Below are 16,818 nucleotides of genomic sequence, written 5' to 3' on the forward strand. Positions count from 1 at the left end.
GATGAGAGCTTTGAAATCATTTAGCCCAGTGGTTCTCAAACTTTAATGGGTTAGAATTACCTGCAGGACTTTTTTTTTTTTGACAGGCAGAGTGGACAGTGAGAGAGAGAGACAGAGAGAAAGGTCTTCCTTTGCCATTGGTTCACTCCCCAAAGGCCACTGTGGCTGGCACACCACCTGATCCGAAGCCAAGAGCCAGGTGCTTCTCCTGGTCTCCCATGGGGTGCGGGGCCCAAGCACTTGGGCCATCCTCCACTGCACTCTCGGGCCACAGCAGAGAGCTGGCCTGGAAGAGTAGCCACCGGGACAGAATCCGGCGCCCCAACTGGGACTAGAACCCGTGTGCCGGTGCCGCAGGCGGAGGATTAGCCTAGTGAGCCGCGGGCTGGCCCTGCAGGACTTTTAAAAACAGATTGCTCATCCCCATCCCTAGACTCTGTAATTCAGTAGGTGTGAGAGAGAACCCTGAGAATTTGCAGCTCTAACAAATTCCCTGGTGATGCTAATGCTGATGCTGCTACTCTGGGAGCACATTCTGAGAACCACTGTTCAGACCAGTCCATTTGCTTTTACACATGAGGAAAGCTGTGAATGTATTAATTTTTTCAAGTCACTTTGTCAAAAATCACAATGATTAAGAAGCAAGGGCAAGGCCAGCATCTAGTTCTTATAAAAGCAAAATAGAAGGGCATTAATTTGTCATTTAAAAAATTTTGTAATAGACGATTGTCCAGGCTCAACTACACTGAAAAACAGAACATAGCAGTCAGATATTTGCAGCCTATACCATGAACATAAAAACTAAAAATATCAGGCCGGCGCCGCAGCTCAAAAGGCTAATCCTCCGCCTGCGGCGCCAACACACCGAGTTCTAGTCCTGGTTGGGGCGCCGGATTCTGTCCCAGTTGCCCCTCTTCCAGTCCAGCTCTCTGCTGTGGCGCAGGAGTGCAGTGGAGGATGGCCCAAGTGCTTGGGCCCTGCACCCGCATGGGAGACCAGGAGGAAGCACCTGGTTCCTGGCTTCGGATCAGCACGGTGCGCCAGCTGCAGCGGCCATTGGAGGGTGAACCAACGGCAAAGAAAGACCTTTCTCTGTCTCTCTCTCTCACTGTCCACTCTGCCTGTCAATAAATAAATAAACTAAAAATATCGTCAGATAAAGGCACATTGATTTGGCAACTCAGATACCACAAGGGCTATTGCCATTGGTGATGGAATTTTCTGAAATAGTGGAAACTCAGGATAAAGGTCTTAAATTGCACTTCCCATAATTTACTCAGTAATTGCATTTCTGAAAAATTCAGTTGCATAATGATAGTACAGAGAAGCTTTATATTTACAGAATAGACAGGTTCTAAGTTCACAGGACTATAAACACGTTTTTATTTCTGTGAGTATACAGTGAGACATTTCAAAGCATTGCAATACACAAGGTAATTCTTGACTTTGTGGAACTGTCTCATATATCGTAGGACATCTAGTATGCCTGGTATCTTCTCAGTGCCAGCTGTGCCCTACAAATCTCTGTTATAACCGACCAGTATACCCACATGTTTTCAAGATACTCTGTGAGTAGTGCTGCCTACCATGAGAGGTCTCTGGGGTAAATGGCATTGTTTACCTGTATTACACAAGAGCTTCATTCCAAGGTCTTGATATTGAATGAGGTGAAGTGTTCTTATTGAACCCACTTTTCTGTTGCTGAAGCACAAAGCACTAACAAACCCCATCTTGTATCTAATTGCATTGTTGAGTGGTATTTATCATCTCCCCCTGCAGGTTTCTGCTTGTAGGACAGAAATGAAGAAATTTGTAAACTTAGCCACTGTTCCCACTGTCCTAATTTGTGTTTTTCTTTCCTGCCATTTATCTTCTAGGAGGAATGCAGACTCAGGTTGGAATGCCAGGAGGTGGGCCAGTGCCCATGGAACGAGGACAAGGTAAATAAATATTAGTGTCTGATTAATGTGGACTGGACTTGGAAATTTTCCATATCTGTACTACCTAATACAGTGGCCATTAGCCACCAGTGACTATTTAAATAAATATGAAATTCAGTAAAATTTAAAACTCAGTCCCTCAGTCACACTAGTCACATTGCAGTTGCTCAATACAGATACCCTACTGGACATTGGAGTTATAGAATATATCTATCATCACAGAACATTTCTCTTGAACAGTGCTAGGCTAGACTTTCCACCTAGTGATTCAGACCACTCTGCAAAAATTGATGATGAAGCAAATGCATATTGAAGCAAATGGATCTTTTATTTCATGATAGCCTAATGATTCCACTTAGATGTCCTCTCTCTCTCTATCCATGACTGTGTTGACTGCGTAAGGAATTGTAGTAATGAGCATTTATTATGGCTTGGGTATGCTGAAAACTAGATTTAAACCCTGTGGAAACTTGCAGTAATGCTGTAGACCACAGTGGCAGCAGCCATCCCAAATCTCCACATTACTTCTCCTGGCTGAAAGAAAAGAAAATGCAGAGATTCAATTGAAAGCAAAGTCAGAAGGAAACAGGATGAGAAAAGAGGAGGGACTGACTGCATACTGTGTAGCACTTTAATTTTCATAAACAACCTTGAGAGGTGGCAGCACCTCAGTTTTGAAGCAAAGAGATAGAAGCTCAGAGTTTTAAATTGCTTACTCAAGGGGACAAGGTAAGTAAGTCCTAATGTCTGAGGAATGTGGACTGATTTTGGTGCTCTCATCCTCTTTTCTTTCTTTTTAAGATTTATTTATTTGAAAGTCAAGAGTTACACAGAGAGAGAAGGAGAGGCAGAGAGAGAGGTCCTCCATCTGCTGGTTCACTCCCCAGTTGGCCACAATGGCTGGAGTTTCTCCGATCCAAAGCCAGGAGCCTCCTCTGGGTCTTCCCACACCGTCCCAGGCCCAAGAACCTGGGCCATCTCTTCTATTGCTTTCCCTGGCCATAACAAAGAGCTGGGTCGGAAGTGGAGCAGCCAGGACTTGAACCAGCGCCCATACTGGATTTCGGCACTGCAGGCAGCAGCTATACCACAGCACTGGCCCCATCTCATCCTCTTTTCCACCTACTAAGTGGCAGAGCTAAGATTCAGAAGTCTCTGATTTCAAAATTAATACTTTTTCGGTCACTTCACATTAGCTCTTATTTTTTAAAAAGGATTTATTTATTTATTTTGAAAATCAGAGTTACAGAGAGAGATCTTCCATATGCTGGTTCACTTCCCAAATGGCCACAATGGCTGGGGCTAGAACAGGCCAAAGCCAGGAGCCAGGAGTTTCATCTGGATCTCCCACATGGGTGTAGGGGCCCAAGCACTTGGGCCATCTTCTGCTGCTTTCCCAGGCACATTAGCAGGGAACTGGATCAAAAATGGAACAGCCAGGACTTGAACCAGCACCCATGCAAGATGCTGGTGCTGCAGACGGCGGCTTTAACTACTGTGCCACAGCACCGGGCCCATCTTACTAACTTCTAAAAATATTCTTCAGTGTCTTTTACTCCTATGCATTGGGTCTCTGTGTTGAGAAAAGATTGCTTTGGACAAGCTTAAAGAAGCTTAAGTTGTTTCATCTTAACCTATGTCCTATGAGTGAAACTCATTTAAAAAGCAAAATATTAAGATGTAGGCCTGTAATTTGTTGTTAGATGTCTGACAGCAGGATAAACTCCTGGCCCAAATACCTTATCTTTTCTCTAAGCATCCTATGCTTTTTTGTTGTTGTTGGCCATCCCCACTGGCAATCAACTGTGTATGTATTCCAAAGTGTTTTTGTTGTAGTAAGAAGAAATTGGGACTCCAGGCATATTTCCATGTTTCCCTAGGCTAGCAGTTAATCAATGAAGCTTTAGATGTTTAGCACATACTTCTATAAAACATCTTCCTTCTTGCTGTAGTTAGTTCACCTTTCTGGTCAAAAATTAGCAAAAGGAAATGACTCCTGTTGTGAAGGTATTTGAAAGATGCCTTCATGAAGAGACAAAGTGTGGCCGGCGCCGTGGCTTAACAGGCTAATCGTCCGCCTTGTGGCGCTGGCACACCGGGTTCTAGTCCTGGTGAGGGCGCCGGATTCTATCCCGGTTGCCCCTCTTCCAGGCCAGCTCTCTGCTTATGGCCCGGGAAGGCAGTGGAGGATGACCCAAGTGCTTGGGCCCTGCACCCGCATGGGAGACCAGGAGAAGCACCTGGCTCCTGGCTTCGGATCAGCATGATGCGCCGGCCGCAGCAGCCATTGGAGGGTGAACCAACGGCAAAAAGGAAGACCTTTCTCTCTGTCTCTCTCTCACTATCCACTCTGCCTGTCCAAAAAAAAAAAAGAGAGAGAAAGTGTGATGAACTTTCTTTTATAATTTTCTTCAGTACCCAGCAGAAGAGTAACAAATCTTTTCACTTCCTTTTTCTGGAATCTATGTTTCTTTTGCACTTTTGTAATAGTATAAAGAGACAATGAGGTGTTGGAGAAGATACTTCTTGCTTTCTTACCACCTTTGTATATTGGGGGTACCCTTACTGCGTTGGCCTTTGTTTGCTGTGGTCACGATGTGTATTATCAAAGATTGGCTGTGGCAGAGTATTTCTTGTGGATTGTTGATATCTGAAGGTCATCTACTGCATTTCCCCTTTCGATACTTTTTTGATAACAAATTTTTATGTTTTAAAGTATAACAGAATAGCCTTATCCTACTTCTGTTATGGCCTCTCCAGAATAAATCTCACCTTCCAGATTCAGTGTAATTTCTTTCATGCTTTACTTCTGAAAATACGTTCTTTGCTTAACTAGAGATTCAAAATCCTCCTCCTCACATTTTTTCTGTATTTGTGCGCATGTGTATGTTTTAATAGTATCACCAGAACATTTAAGGGAAGACATACAAATAGGGGTGAAAATGGAGATTGGCTGGTTATTCCTGCCAGATAACCCCAGTGTCCTGCAGGTTTCCCTTTAGGAAGCTGTCTGGTGCAAGCGAAACTCTTTCAGATACCCAAAGAAGCTAGTGTAGTTTGGGAAGATTTTATAGCTGTGTGGGCAAGCTAATCACCCCTTGGCTTGTTAACATACCTGTGTAAATCTGCAGTTTCTGTGTGTGTGTGTGTGTGTGCAAGCTATTTTAAGTGTCTACTCTTTCTCCTTTTAAACTTACTGCTCACCTAGGAACCCTACAGCACTCGCCTGTGGGACCCGCCGGGCCTGCCTCAATTGAGCGAGTTCAAGGTACCCATTGTATCTGCGGGTTTCCTTTTGCTTGTGGTGTTCAGGGTGGGGTGATGAGAGGAAAAGAGCTGCTTGGCAGTCATCCTCATGTTCAGAACCCAAAAGGGTAGTATTTTTGGGTTTTTGGTTGTTTTTTTTTTTTCCCTTAATTTTTTTTTCCTGTTGAGGCCACAAGCCTAAGATTGACCTCTTCACACAGGGCAGAGAACATGGATGATAGGGGCATCTGTCCGAGGCTGTACTCCCTCCCTAGTGGTGTCAGGAGGCTTGGATGGAATAGCAGTCTGTAAGGAGACAGCAGGTTCTTGCAGAGCCATGGCAGTATTAACATATGCCAAGACCCTACCTCTCTTTTGTGACTCTGGTCCTTGAACTTAAGATTGATTAGAAGGAAACCAAGGAGCATAAGGTTCTTCAGGTCACAGTGCTAGTCCTTGGCAGGTTGCTCCCCAGTTTGCTGTGTATATAATTCCATCCATACCTCTGACATGGCACAGATTCTGCCTACACCCTGCTTCTGTTCTTGAGCTGCAAGAGGATTCTGCTGTGGTGAGGTTTCACCCACTCTGAGGTGTCTGAATTACATTGTCAGTGGTATATAGAGTCATTTCTTGTTTTCTTATGTGTCCTTCACAGCAGTAACTCCCCATTTGTTTCCCTGTCAGTGCCGATGCAAGACCCCAGAGCAGCACTACAACGGGGATCTTTGCCTGCCAACGTCCCAACTCCTCGAGGTCTCTTAGGAGATGCTCCAAATGACCCACGGGGAGGCACTTTACTTTCTGTAACTGGAGACGTAGAGCCTAGGTAAGTACTAACATAGAAGGAAACGGTTGGAGAATTCAGGATTTTCCTTTGTCTTGAGAACAAAGTCTTTCTGTACAAATTGTACCTATTTGCCTACTTCAAAAGATAAAGGAAAAGTCCATGGTCACTGTCCAAGCATTTCTCTTAAGGCAGAACATGTAGTTGTGTGTCCTTTCAAGCTAATCATGGCTACTATATATATTTTTAGAAGTTGGCAATTCTAGTATACATACCTAAACAGGGAAAACTTGTGGTAATAATAATATCAATAATAGTACTAGCTGACATTAATAGGGATCATATTTCTGACTCTGCTCTGAGAAGTTTTATTAGATCATCTCATTAAATCCACAGAATGACCCTATAAGATGGATAGTATTAGTTCTGTTTTACAGATAAGCTGGGGGTGGCATAGAGAAGTTGAGCAAATGTGCCCAAGATCACATAGCTAACAAGTGATGGAACCTAGATTTGAACCCATATAGTCTGAATCCAAAACCCATGTTCCTCTTCATGTAATGACTATTCATTAATTCTTCTCTAGTTGTGAGTGCCACTAATTATCAAATTCTGGAATAAGTGGATTTATGTCTCTACAGCTTCTATGTAACATTTCTTTCAATCTCTAGAGGTTACCTGGGACCACCTCATCAGGGTCCACCCATGCACCATGTCCCTGGTCATGAAAGTCGTGGCCCACCCCCACATGAGATGAGAGGAGGGCCACTGGCTGAGCCTAGACCTCTAATGGCAGAGCCAAGAGGACCCATGCTAGATCAGAGGGGTCCACCTTTGGATGGCAGAGGTAAGGAGAGACCACATCACGAAGCTAACTGGTACTCTTGGGTTGATAATGAACCCAGCTGTCTTTGACTCTAACCTGGGATAAAGAATGCTGGCAGAGGGAGCACTGGGGTCATCAAGCATCTTTAAGGTTTATCTGCAAATCTGAGAAACTGGGCAGAAGACAACAATATCATAGTTGGGGGAATTTTACTAGAGGACTAGAGTTCTATTCCTGACAAATTTCTTTACAGGTGGACGAGATCCACGAGGCATAGATGCACGAAGTATGGAGGCCCGAGCCATGGAGGCAAGAGGATTAGATGCACGAAGTATGGAGGCCAGAGCAATGGAAGCCCGCGCCATGGAGGCCCGTGCTATGGAGGCCCGTGCCATGGAGGTCCGTGCTATGGAAGTCCGAGGAATGGAGGCTAGAGGCATGGACACCAGGGGCCCAGTGCCTGGACCTAGAGGACCTCTGCCTAGTGGAATGCCAGGCCCCGCTCCAATGAATATGGCGGTTGGTCCCCAGGGAGCCAGACAGGTATGTGTAATGCTCACTTCTAGCAGCTATGTGAAATCTTGATCTACTCCAGAATTGGTTATTGAGCCTGATTATTACTGCCTTGTGACTTGAACTTTTTCTAAGCTTGCTAGAAAGGGAATGGTGGGCCAGCGCTGTGGCTCAATAGGCTAATCCTCCGCCTGCAGTGCCGGCACACCAGGTTCTAGTCCCGGTTGGGGCGCCGGATTCTGTCCCGGTTGCCCCTCTTCCAGGCCAGCTCTCTGCTGTGGCCCGGGAAGGCAGTGGAGGATGGCCCAGGTCCTTGGGCCCTGCACCCCATGGGAGACCAGGAGAAGCACCTGGCTCCTGGATTCAGATCAGCACGGTGCACTGGCCACAGCATGCCAGCCGCAGTGGCCATTGGAGGGTGAACCAACGGTAAAGGAGGACCTTTCTCTCTGTCTCTCTCTCACTGTCCACTCTGCCTGTCAAAAAGAAAAAAAAAAAAGAAAAAGAAAGAGAATGGTGGGATCTCCCTTTATTTTCTGTGTCCCTTACAATAGTAATTTTTCTGGCCACTAGGATTGAAAACCCAAAGAACAACTTTGTCTTACAATATCAGTAGCTGTTTGCATTCAGAGCAGAACCCTTGGAAATTTAGTGGTTATGGAATATTCTTCACTGGGGTGCAAACCAATGTCGTATACAAGGCTTCTTCAAAATAGACTTGCCTGAATCTCACTCCAGGCCCATCAGAATCTATCAGTAGGATCTGGGGCGGGGATGGTTTGAGAAACCTCCCCCAAATGATTCTTTTTTTTTTTTTTTTGAGAGGCAGAGTGGACAGTGAGAGAGAGAGACAGAGAGAAAGGTCTTCCTTTTGCCATTGGTTCACCCTCCAATGGCCGCCGCGGCCAGTGTGTTGTGGCGGCGCACCGCGCTGATCGAAAGGCAGGAGCCAGGTGCTTCTCCTGGTCTCCCATGCGGGTGCAGGGCCCAAGCACTTGGGCCATCCTCCACTGCACTCCCGGGCCACAGCAGAGAGCTGGCCTGGAAGAGGGGCAACCGGGACAGAATCCGGCGCCCCGACCGGGACTAGAACCCCATGTGTGGGCACCGCATGGCGGAGGATTAGCCTAGTGAGCCACGGCGCCAGACCCCCAAATGATTCTAATGTGCAGCCCTAAGAACCCCTAGGTTAGAGTGTCTGAAGAGCTGTTTGTGGTCATTTAGATAATTGTAGGATTACAGAAATGTGTTATTAATTTATTGTCTTACATAGCCTTAGTGAACAGTGGAGTGTGAAAGACAGTTTCCTAATGATTACCCTAAAAGCTGCGGAAGTGAAGTCTTACCTTTTCTCTCTCTTTTTGGCTCTCCCAAGCTATGTGTATATGGTAGTCTCTGGTTGCCATCTTTCCTATCCATATCCCCTGTTGGCCGTGGGAAGGTAGTATGTGTGTATCTTCCCTGAGTTTTTATGTGCTGGTACATTCTTTTCCCTTCAGCCTCTTCTGTTTCCTTTTTCTCCTTCCTCTGTGTAATTGTCTCTTCTCTCATATGGTTTTCTAAAAGATTTATTTATTTATTTGAAAGTCAGAGTTATACAGAGAGAGGAGAGAGAGGTCTTCCATCTGCTGGTTCACTCTCCAATTGGCTGCAACAGCCGGAGAAGGACTGATCTGAAGCCAGGAGCCAGGAGCTTCTTCAAGGTCTCCCACGCAGGTGCAGGGGCCCAAGCACTTGGGCCATCTTCTACTGCTTTCCCAGGCTACAGCAGAGAGCTGGATTGGAAGTAGAGCAGCTGGGACTTGAACCGGCTCCCATATGGGATGCTGGTACCACAGGCAGCGGCTTTACCCAGCCCCTCATATCTTTTTTTATGTCTTCCTTCCCGTGTGTGTGTGAGCAAGAGGAGAGAATGTCAAACCAGGAATGGAACATGTCAGTCATCCAGTTCCCTCATTTTTTAGGCTTGGAAACTGAGGCCCAAGAATTAGGTGACTTGATCAAATTCGCATACCTAAGAAGTACAGGGCAAGAAATAGAACCCACTATTTTTTCACTGCTGCTCTGTCCTGTTACTTGCACATGTGTGTGTGCACATGTGTGTGCACATGTGTGCACGCGTGTATGGGTGGGTGGGTGGGTCGGTATGTGTCCACCTACTTCTTGAAATAAAAATACTTTTTTTCTGGTATATATAGAATAAAATTATTCTTCCACGCCGGCACACCGGGTTCTACCGGGTTCTAGTCCCGGTCAGGGCACTGGATTCTGTCCCAGTTGCCCCTCTTCCAGGCCAGCTCTCTGCTATGGCCAGGGAGTGCAGTGGAGGATGGCCCAAGTGCTTGGGCCCTGCACCCCATGGGAGACCAGGAGAAGCACCTGGCTCCTGCCTTCGGATCACTGCGGTGCACCGGCCGCAGCGCGCAGGCCATGGCGGCCATTGGAGGGTGAACCAACGGCAAAGGAAGACCGGCCGGCGCATCTCACTGATCCGAAGCCAGGAGCCAGGTGCTTCTCCTGGTCTCCCATGTGGGTGCAGGGCCCAAGCACTTGGGCCATCCTCCACTGCCTTCCCGGGCCATAGCAGAGAGCTGTCCTGGAAGAGGGGCAACCGGGACAGAATCCGGCGCCCCAACCGGGACTAGAACCCGGTGTGCCAGCGCCGCAAGGTGGAGGAATAGCCTGTTAAGCCACGGCGCCGGACTTATCTTAAAATCTTTTTAAAATTTCTTAATTAATTTATAAATAAGTGAGTATACATTCATCTATAAGACATACATATTAAGAACCTTACTATCTCGTACCTTTCTACACTGTGAACCCCCTAGCTCCTGTAGATAATTGCTTTTATTAGAATTTTTGTGTGTCTTTCTAACAAATATGAGTGTTATTTTCCCCTTTCGGTGTCCTATACCTTATTTTTTTTTACTTAATAATGTGTCCTTCATAATTTTATTTATCTTTTTAATTGACACACAAAAATTGTACATATTTATAGAGTACCATGTGATGTTTGGGTACATCATACATGTATAATGCTCAAATCAGAATAAATCTCTGTCTTCTCACTTACCATTTCTTAATTACTAATTTTTAATCAGGTTTTAAAATTGACTCCAGTCCTGCCAGTTGTAAACTTGTAGGTAAAAGGCTTATTGTTACTAGGGTGATTCTGTAATTTGTCAGCCAGAGACAGGCATGTTGGAGAGTACTGTTAATAATTTACTCTGGGCAGAAGCAGAACCTGGGACTGCCTCAGGTGAACCAAGATGTATGATCACTCTTGCTTGTACTTACAGATATAGAACAGGTACTTCTAGAAACAAAATGGCCTTTTTTGAGTGGTTAGATCACATTGTAATATTTCAAATGAATATTAATAAGTATTAGTAAGCTTCAAAAATATTATAGGTATTTCAGATCCTTAACAGTACAAGAGTTCAGTGCAGCTTCTGGATTCAATATTGATTTAAAAAATAAGAAGAGTGATAATATTCTATCATTCTGTACAAAGCTGTATTAATACCTCATGTATCCAGTGTCTTTGCAAAATGAGTTGAATGCATATACGTGAATGTTCCAGATGATAGACCTGTTCTACCAAGTTTTTAAAACTATTTTAATGAAAAATTACTCATGAAGTATATTTTATGCTTCCTTTCTTAATCAAAATACCAAAAAATGATTTTGTTTTTGATTAGTCAAGGTCATCATTAAATAGCTCAATACCTGTATATGCTATAATACAAAACATAGTCTATTTCCTGTTTGGTTTCTGGTCTCCTTCACTGTCAGGCTGTTGCGTGGCTCTTCACATGCTGTCGTATTATCTGATCCTAACAGAAGTTTATCAGCATTTCTTTTATGCTTTGCTGCTTTTAATCTGCTGGGGAAGCAGGTAACAAGTTTATTGACAATTTGTGTTCAGTCAGAGTACCTAAGCTCTGGGTGAATGCCTGGGTGTGAACATAACTCTCATGGAAGGACCTTCTCACAGTTCCACTAGGTATTCACAAGCCTTTTCCTTCGGTTCTGGCAGTTTTCCAAAGGGTTGAACTCACTGAAGAGCTTAGATACCAATACCAACAAGTATGATTTAACTACACTTTCTTCTTTTACGTGGGTTAGTCATACACAGGTATGCCAGAAAGTTCACGTAAAATGCACGTTACCTTTTGTTTTTTAAAGATGCATCTATTTGAAAGGCAAAGTTAACAGAGAGAGAAAGGGAGATAAAGAGTTCTTCCAGGAGCTGGTGCTGTGGCACAGCAGGTTAAAGCCCTGGCCATAAGTGCAGGCATCCCATATGGGCGCCGGTTCTAGTCCCGGCTGTTCCTCTTCCAATCCAGCTCTCTGATGTGGTCTGGGATAGCAGTAGAAGATGGCCCAAGTCCTTGAACCCCTGCACCCTCATGGGAGACCCAGAAGAAGCTCCTGGCTCCTGGCTTTGGATCGGCACAGCTCTGGCCTTTGCGGCCATCTGGGGAGTGAACCAGCGGATGGAAGACCTCTATCTTTGTCTCTACCTCTCTCTCTGTAACTCTGTCTTTCAAATAAATAAAATAAATCTTAAAAAAAAAAGAGAGTTCTTAGGCCGGCGCCGTGGCTCAACAGGCTATTCCTCCACCTTGCGGCGCCGGCACACCGGGTTCTAGTCCCGGTCGGGGCGCCGGATTCTGTCCCGGTTGCCCCTCTTCCAGGCCAGCTCTCTACTATGGCCCGGGAGTGCAGTGGAGGATGGCCCAAGTGCTTGGGCCCTGCACCCGCATGGGAGACCAGGAGAAGCACCTGGCTCCTGCCTTTCGATCAGCACGCTGCACTGGCCGCAGCGTGCCGGCCGCGCCGGCCATTGGAGGGTGAACCAACGGCAAAAGGAAGACCTTTCTCTCTGTCTCTCTCTCTCACTGTCCACTCTGCCTGTCAAAAATTTAAAAAACAAAAAAGAGTTCTTCCATCTGCAGGTTCACTCCCCAAATGACTACAGCGGCCTAAGCTGAGTCACGACAGAGCCAGGAACTTCATCTGGGTCTCCCACATGGGTGACTTGGGCCATCTTCTGCTGCTTTCCCAGGCACATTAGCAAGGAACTGGTTCAAAATATACAGCCAGGACTCTTAACAGGTGCCCATATGGGATGTGGGCATTACAGGCAGCAGCTTAACATGCTGCACTACAACCTGGGCCCCCACATTACCTTTTTTTTTTTTAAGATTCGTTTATTTAAGAAGCAGGGTTACAGACAGAGAGGTCTTCCATCCACTGATTCACTCCCCTAATGACCACAACAGCTGGAGCTTAGCTGATCCAAAGCCAGGAACCAGAAGCTTCTTCTGGGTCTCCCACGTGGGTGGAGGGACCCAAGCACTTGGGCCATCTTCCACTCCTTTCCCAGGCCATAGCAGAGAGCTAGATTGGAAGTGGAGCAGCCAGGACTTGAACCTGCGCCCATATGGGATGCCATTGCCGCAGGCAGTGGCTTAACCTACTATGCCACAGCACCACCCCCTCCACACACGTTACCTTTTAATTTCACTTTTCCATGAACGTTTTTGGAGTAGCCTAGTATATTTGGTATGTATTGAGCAGCAAGCGTTTGCTGCTCATTCTCCATGGAAAGCTATGAAAAGCAACTGTGGGATTAATAGCAACCTTTTTCCCAGAGGCATTTCCATCTCCTTTCTGCCTCTGCAACATTATGATTGTGTGTACCTTACTGGTGGGATAAGATCCTCTGGGAAGAACTACCTGGGTCTGATTAACTAGAGGTAGGCAGTAGCTCTCTAAATGTAGTGTGCCCAGTGGATCAGCATACAGTACCTCTAGAATCTGTTGGCTTGCATTTGTGTTTCCACCGGGTACTCCTTTCCAGGGTGTTCTGTTTTTTCTGTGCTTATTTGGCTGAATTTTGTTTAATCTGACAGTATCCGATTGTGCTGTGTGATATTTATTGGTGATGCTAGAGCTGTGTAAACAAGTGTGTCTGACTTGCTCATTGATCTCTGGCTAAACCCTGCCTTCTACCATTGCTAACACTAGAAAATGAGACTCCGAGTCATTAATGTGCTTTTAAAATTCATATCTGCCTAGAGTTTATTGTAATTTTTCACATTGCTGTTCCTGGGTTCAGGTTCCCTATATGTGAGAAGTTTCAAAAATCTCTTCCCTTTATGCACCTAGGTCCCAGTCATGCAGGGAGCAGGCATGCAAGGAGCAAGCCTGCAGGGTGGAAGCCAGCCTGGTGCCTTTAGTCCTGGGCAGAACCAAGTCACTCCACAGGATCATGAGAAGGTGAGCAACACTGACTGCTGCCATATGCACAAATCTTGTCTTTTGATTCTTTTCACAGTGACCATGTGGTGTTCCTGGGTCTTGAACAGGTCCCTTTGGAGGTGATGTTTACTCTGACTTTGAACTCTTGTATAATATTGTTACCTGGAAATTTGTGGGCCTGGTCTGTCATTAAGTGTATGTAAATGGCAGTTTAACTTGCATTTCAGAGTCATTGACAAGAGTGGTTTTCTTACACAGATCAGATGGACCTGAAAATCCAAACCCCTTTCTTTCTCCCCTTTCTACCTTATCCCTGAAAAGAGTAGCAGATTCCCCACAAGTGTATATTTCTGTTTTTACATTTAACCGTGGTGAGGAGTTCATATTTGATAGAAAGGCTAAAATTTGTGAAAATGAGAGACTTTCAAAACAGGATCTAAAATTGAAGAATTCCCAGGGCCCACAGGTACCATCTTAGGCTGCAGAAACTTTGAGTTCATGAAGGTGTCTATTTTGAGTCATCTAATCTTAGGTATTTTAATTTATGCTTGTTCTTTCCATTATGCCTTTCCTCACCAGATTTCTTTTGGCCTGTTGTTTGTTTTCTGTGTGGGAAATATCCTTCTTTTTTCCATTTAGCTTTATATTCCACTACAGTAGCTTTTTGGACAGAATCTGGTGGTGGTTGGGGTTTTTTTTTTTTCTTTCTTTCTTTTTTTTTTTTTTTGTAGCTGCCATCATTCAAACTCACTACCTTCTTTTCCTTTGCACAGGCTGCTTTGATTATGCAGGTTCTTCAGCTGACTGCAGACCAGATTGCCATGCTGCCACCTGAGCAAAGGCAGAGTATCCTAATCTTAAAGGAACAAATCCAGAAATCCACTGGAGCGCCTTAAAAGGTCGGCATAATAAATTCCACCCGAGTAGAAGTAGCTTCCTCTGTATTTTGGGTATATATTTGACCTTAACCAACAAGATTGTTCTCTTTGAGACCCTCCCTTCTCTTAGCCAAACTCTCTTTTTCCATTCAGAGTATAGGTCAGCATCTACAGAGTAAGGCTATAGAACACGTGTTCAGTTGTTGAATGCTTATAATTTTTCTTAACCTTTCCTTATGACAAAATAATATATAATGAGTTTAACAAAATGAGTCAAATACAGAAATGAGGAAGATAAAGGCACAAAGCCCTGCTTCTACAATCTCATCCCCCCAGACAGACCTCAAAAGCTAGTTTGGTTTGTGTCCTTGCAGAATAACTTGTGTTACTTGATTCCAAATGTCCCATGAAAATGGAGAAAATACACATAATTTCAATAAAATGTATAAATATTTTAGTTTTCAGGGTTTTTTTAGGAGTTTACTTTCTTTATTTGAAAAGCGAAGTGATAGAGAGAGAAGAAGAGACAGAGAAAGAGATCTTCAGTCTGCTGGTTCATTCCCCAAATGACCACAGTGGCCGGAGTTGGGCCAAGCCAAAGCCGGGAGCCAGGAACTACATCCAGGTCTCCAACATGAATGGCAGGAGCCCAAGCACTTGGGTAATTTTCCACTGTCTTCCCAGGTGCATTAACAAGGAGTTGGATCAGAAGCAGAGCATCTAGGAATTGAACTGGCACTCCCTTAAGGGATGTTAGCATTGTAGGCTGTAGCTTAACTTGCTGCACCACAACACTAGCCCCATCATCAATTTCTGTACAATTTGGAGATTACTGAATCTTGTACCCTTATTTCTCTTGTTTATCAGTCAGATAAAAAAGATCCTCAGGTGACCTACTTCATAAATAGTTGCGTGACATAATTTGATTACACACATTGGTATTTGTTTTTTAAGATTTATTTTATTTTATTTGAAAGGCAGAGTGACAGAAATCAAAAGGGATCTTCCATCTAGTAGTTTACTCCCCAAATGGCCACAATGACCAAGTTGAAGCCAAGAGACTAGAACTCCATTCTGGTCTCCCACATGGGTATTTGGGCCATCTTTTGCTTTTTCCCCAGGTACATAGCAGGGAGCTTGATCAAGCATAGAGCTTGGACTTGAACCTATGCTCTGATATGACATGCTAACATCACAGGTGGCAGTTTAGCCCACTGAACTGCCACACTGACCACAGATTGTTGTTTCTTTAAAAAAAAAATCCCCATCATTTTTGTATCTCATAAATATTCTGTTTCTTTTTTATTATTATTATTATTTTGGACAGGCAGAGTGGATAGTGAGAGAGAGAGACAGAGAGAAAGGTCTTCCTTTTTGCCGTTGGTTCACCCTCCAATGGCCGCTGCGGCCGGCTCATCGAGCTGATCCGAAGCCAGGAGCCAGGTGCTTCTCCTGGTCTCCCATGCGTGTGCAGGGCCCAAGGACTTGGGCCATCCTCCACTGCCTTCCCGGGCCATAGCAGAGAGCTGGCCTGGAAGAGGGGCAACCGGGATAGAATCCGGCGCCCCGACCGGGACTAGAACCTGGTGTGCCAACGCCGCAAGGCGGAGGATTAGCCTGTTAAGCCACAGCGCCAGCCATATTCAGTTTTCTAAAAACAGTTTTTTTAAAAGAATGTATTGATTTACTTGAAAGGCAGAATTAGAGGTGGGGGGGGGGGGGGGAGAGTGTGAATGAGAGAGCTTTCATCTACTGGTTCACTCCCCAAATGGCCGCAATGGCCCAGGCTGGGCCAGGCCAAGGCCAGAAGCCAGGTGCTTTATCCAGGTCTCTCACATGGGAATAGGGGCCCAAGAACTTGACCTGTCTTCGTTGCTTTCCCAGGTGCATTAGCAGTGAGCTGGATCAAAAGTGGAGCAGCTAGGACACAAACTGATACCTATATGGGATACTGAAGTCAGCAGTGGCTTATTAACTCATTGCATCACAATGTTGGCCCCCAAAAATAGTTATAAATTCACATGGTCCCAATATCATCTGAAATATCATATTTTGTGGGGTTTTTTTGTTTTTAATATTTTGTTTATTTATTCAAGAGGTAGAGTTACAGACAGAGAGAGGGAGAGACAGAGAGAAAGGCCTTCTATCCACTGGTTCACTCCCCAGGTGGCCGCAACGGCTGGAGCTGGACCCATCCGAAGCCAGGAGCCAGGAGCTTCTTCTGGGTCTTATGCAGGTGCAGAGGCCCAAGCACTTGGACCATCTTGTACTGTTTTCTCAAGCCATAGCAGAGAGCTAGATTGGAAGAGGAGCAGCCGGGACTAGAACCAGCACCCATATGGGATGCTGGCACCACAG

General features: G+C 45.2%; 1 protein-coding gene across 1 annotated transcript in view; it reads left to right on the forward strand.

Moving 5' to 3' along the window:
- The window catches only part of CSTF2 (cleavage stimulation factor subunit 2), a 33,127-nt gene that overhangs the window by 11,523 nt on the left and 4,786 nt on the right, over window positions 1–16,818 (forward strand). Inside the window, exons 8-13 of the mRNA XM_062183714.1 lie at window positions 1,878–1,940; window positions 5,874–6,015; window positions 6,645–6,820; window positions 7,053–7,342; window positions 13,490–13,600; window positions 14,356–14,481. Coding sequence (XP_062039698.1) covers window positions 1,878–1,940; window positions 5,874–6,015; window positions 6,645–6,820; window positions 7,053–7,342; window positions 13,490–13,600; window positions 14,356–14,478 — 905 coding nt within the window. The 3' untranslated portion in view covers window positions 14,479–14,481. The remainder of the gene's footprint in view (window positions 1–1,877; window positions 1,941–5,873; window positions 6,016–6,644; window positions 6,821–7,052; window positions 7,343–13,489; window positions 13,601–14,355; window positions 14,482–16,818) is intronic.

Source organism: Lepus europaeus, chromosome X, assembly GCF_033115175.1.
Source record: "Lepus europaeus isolate LE1 chromosome X, mLepTim1.pri, whole genome shotgun sequence".
In the NCBI taxonomy this organism is placed as follows: Eukaryota; Metazoa; Chordata; class Mammalia; order Lagomorpha; family Leporidae; genus Lepus; species Lepus europaeus.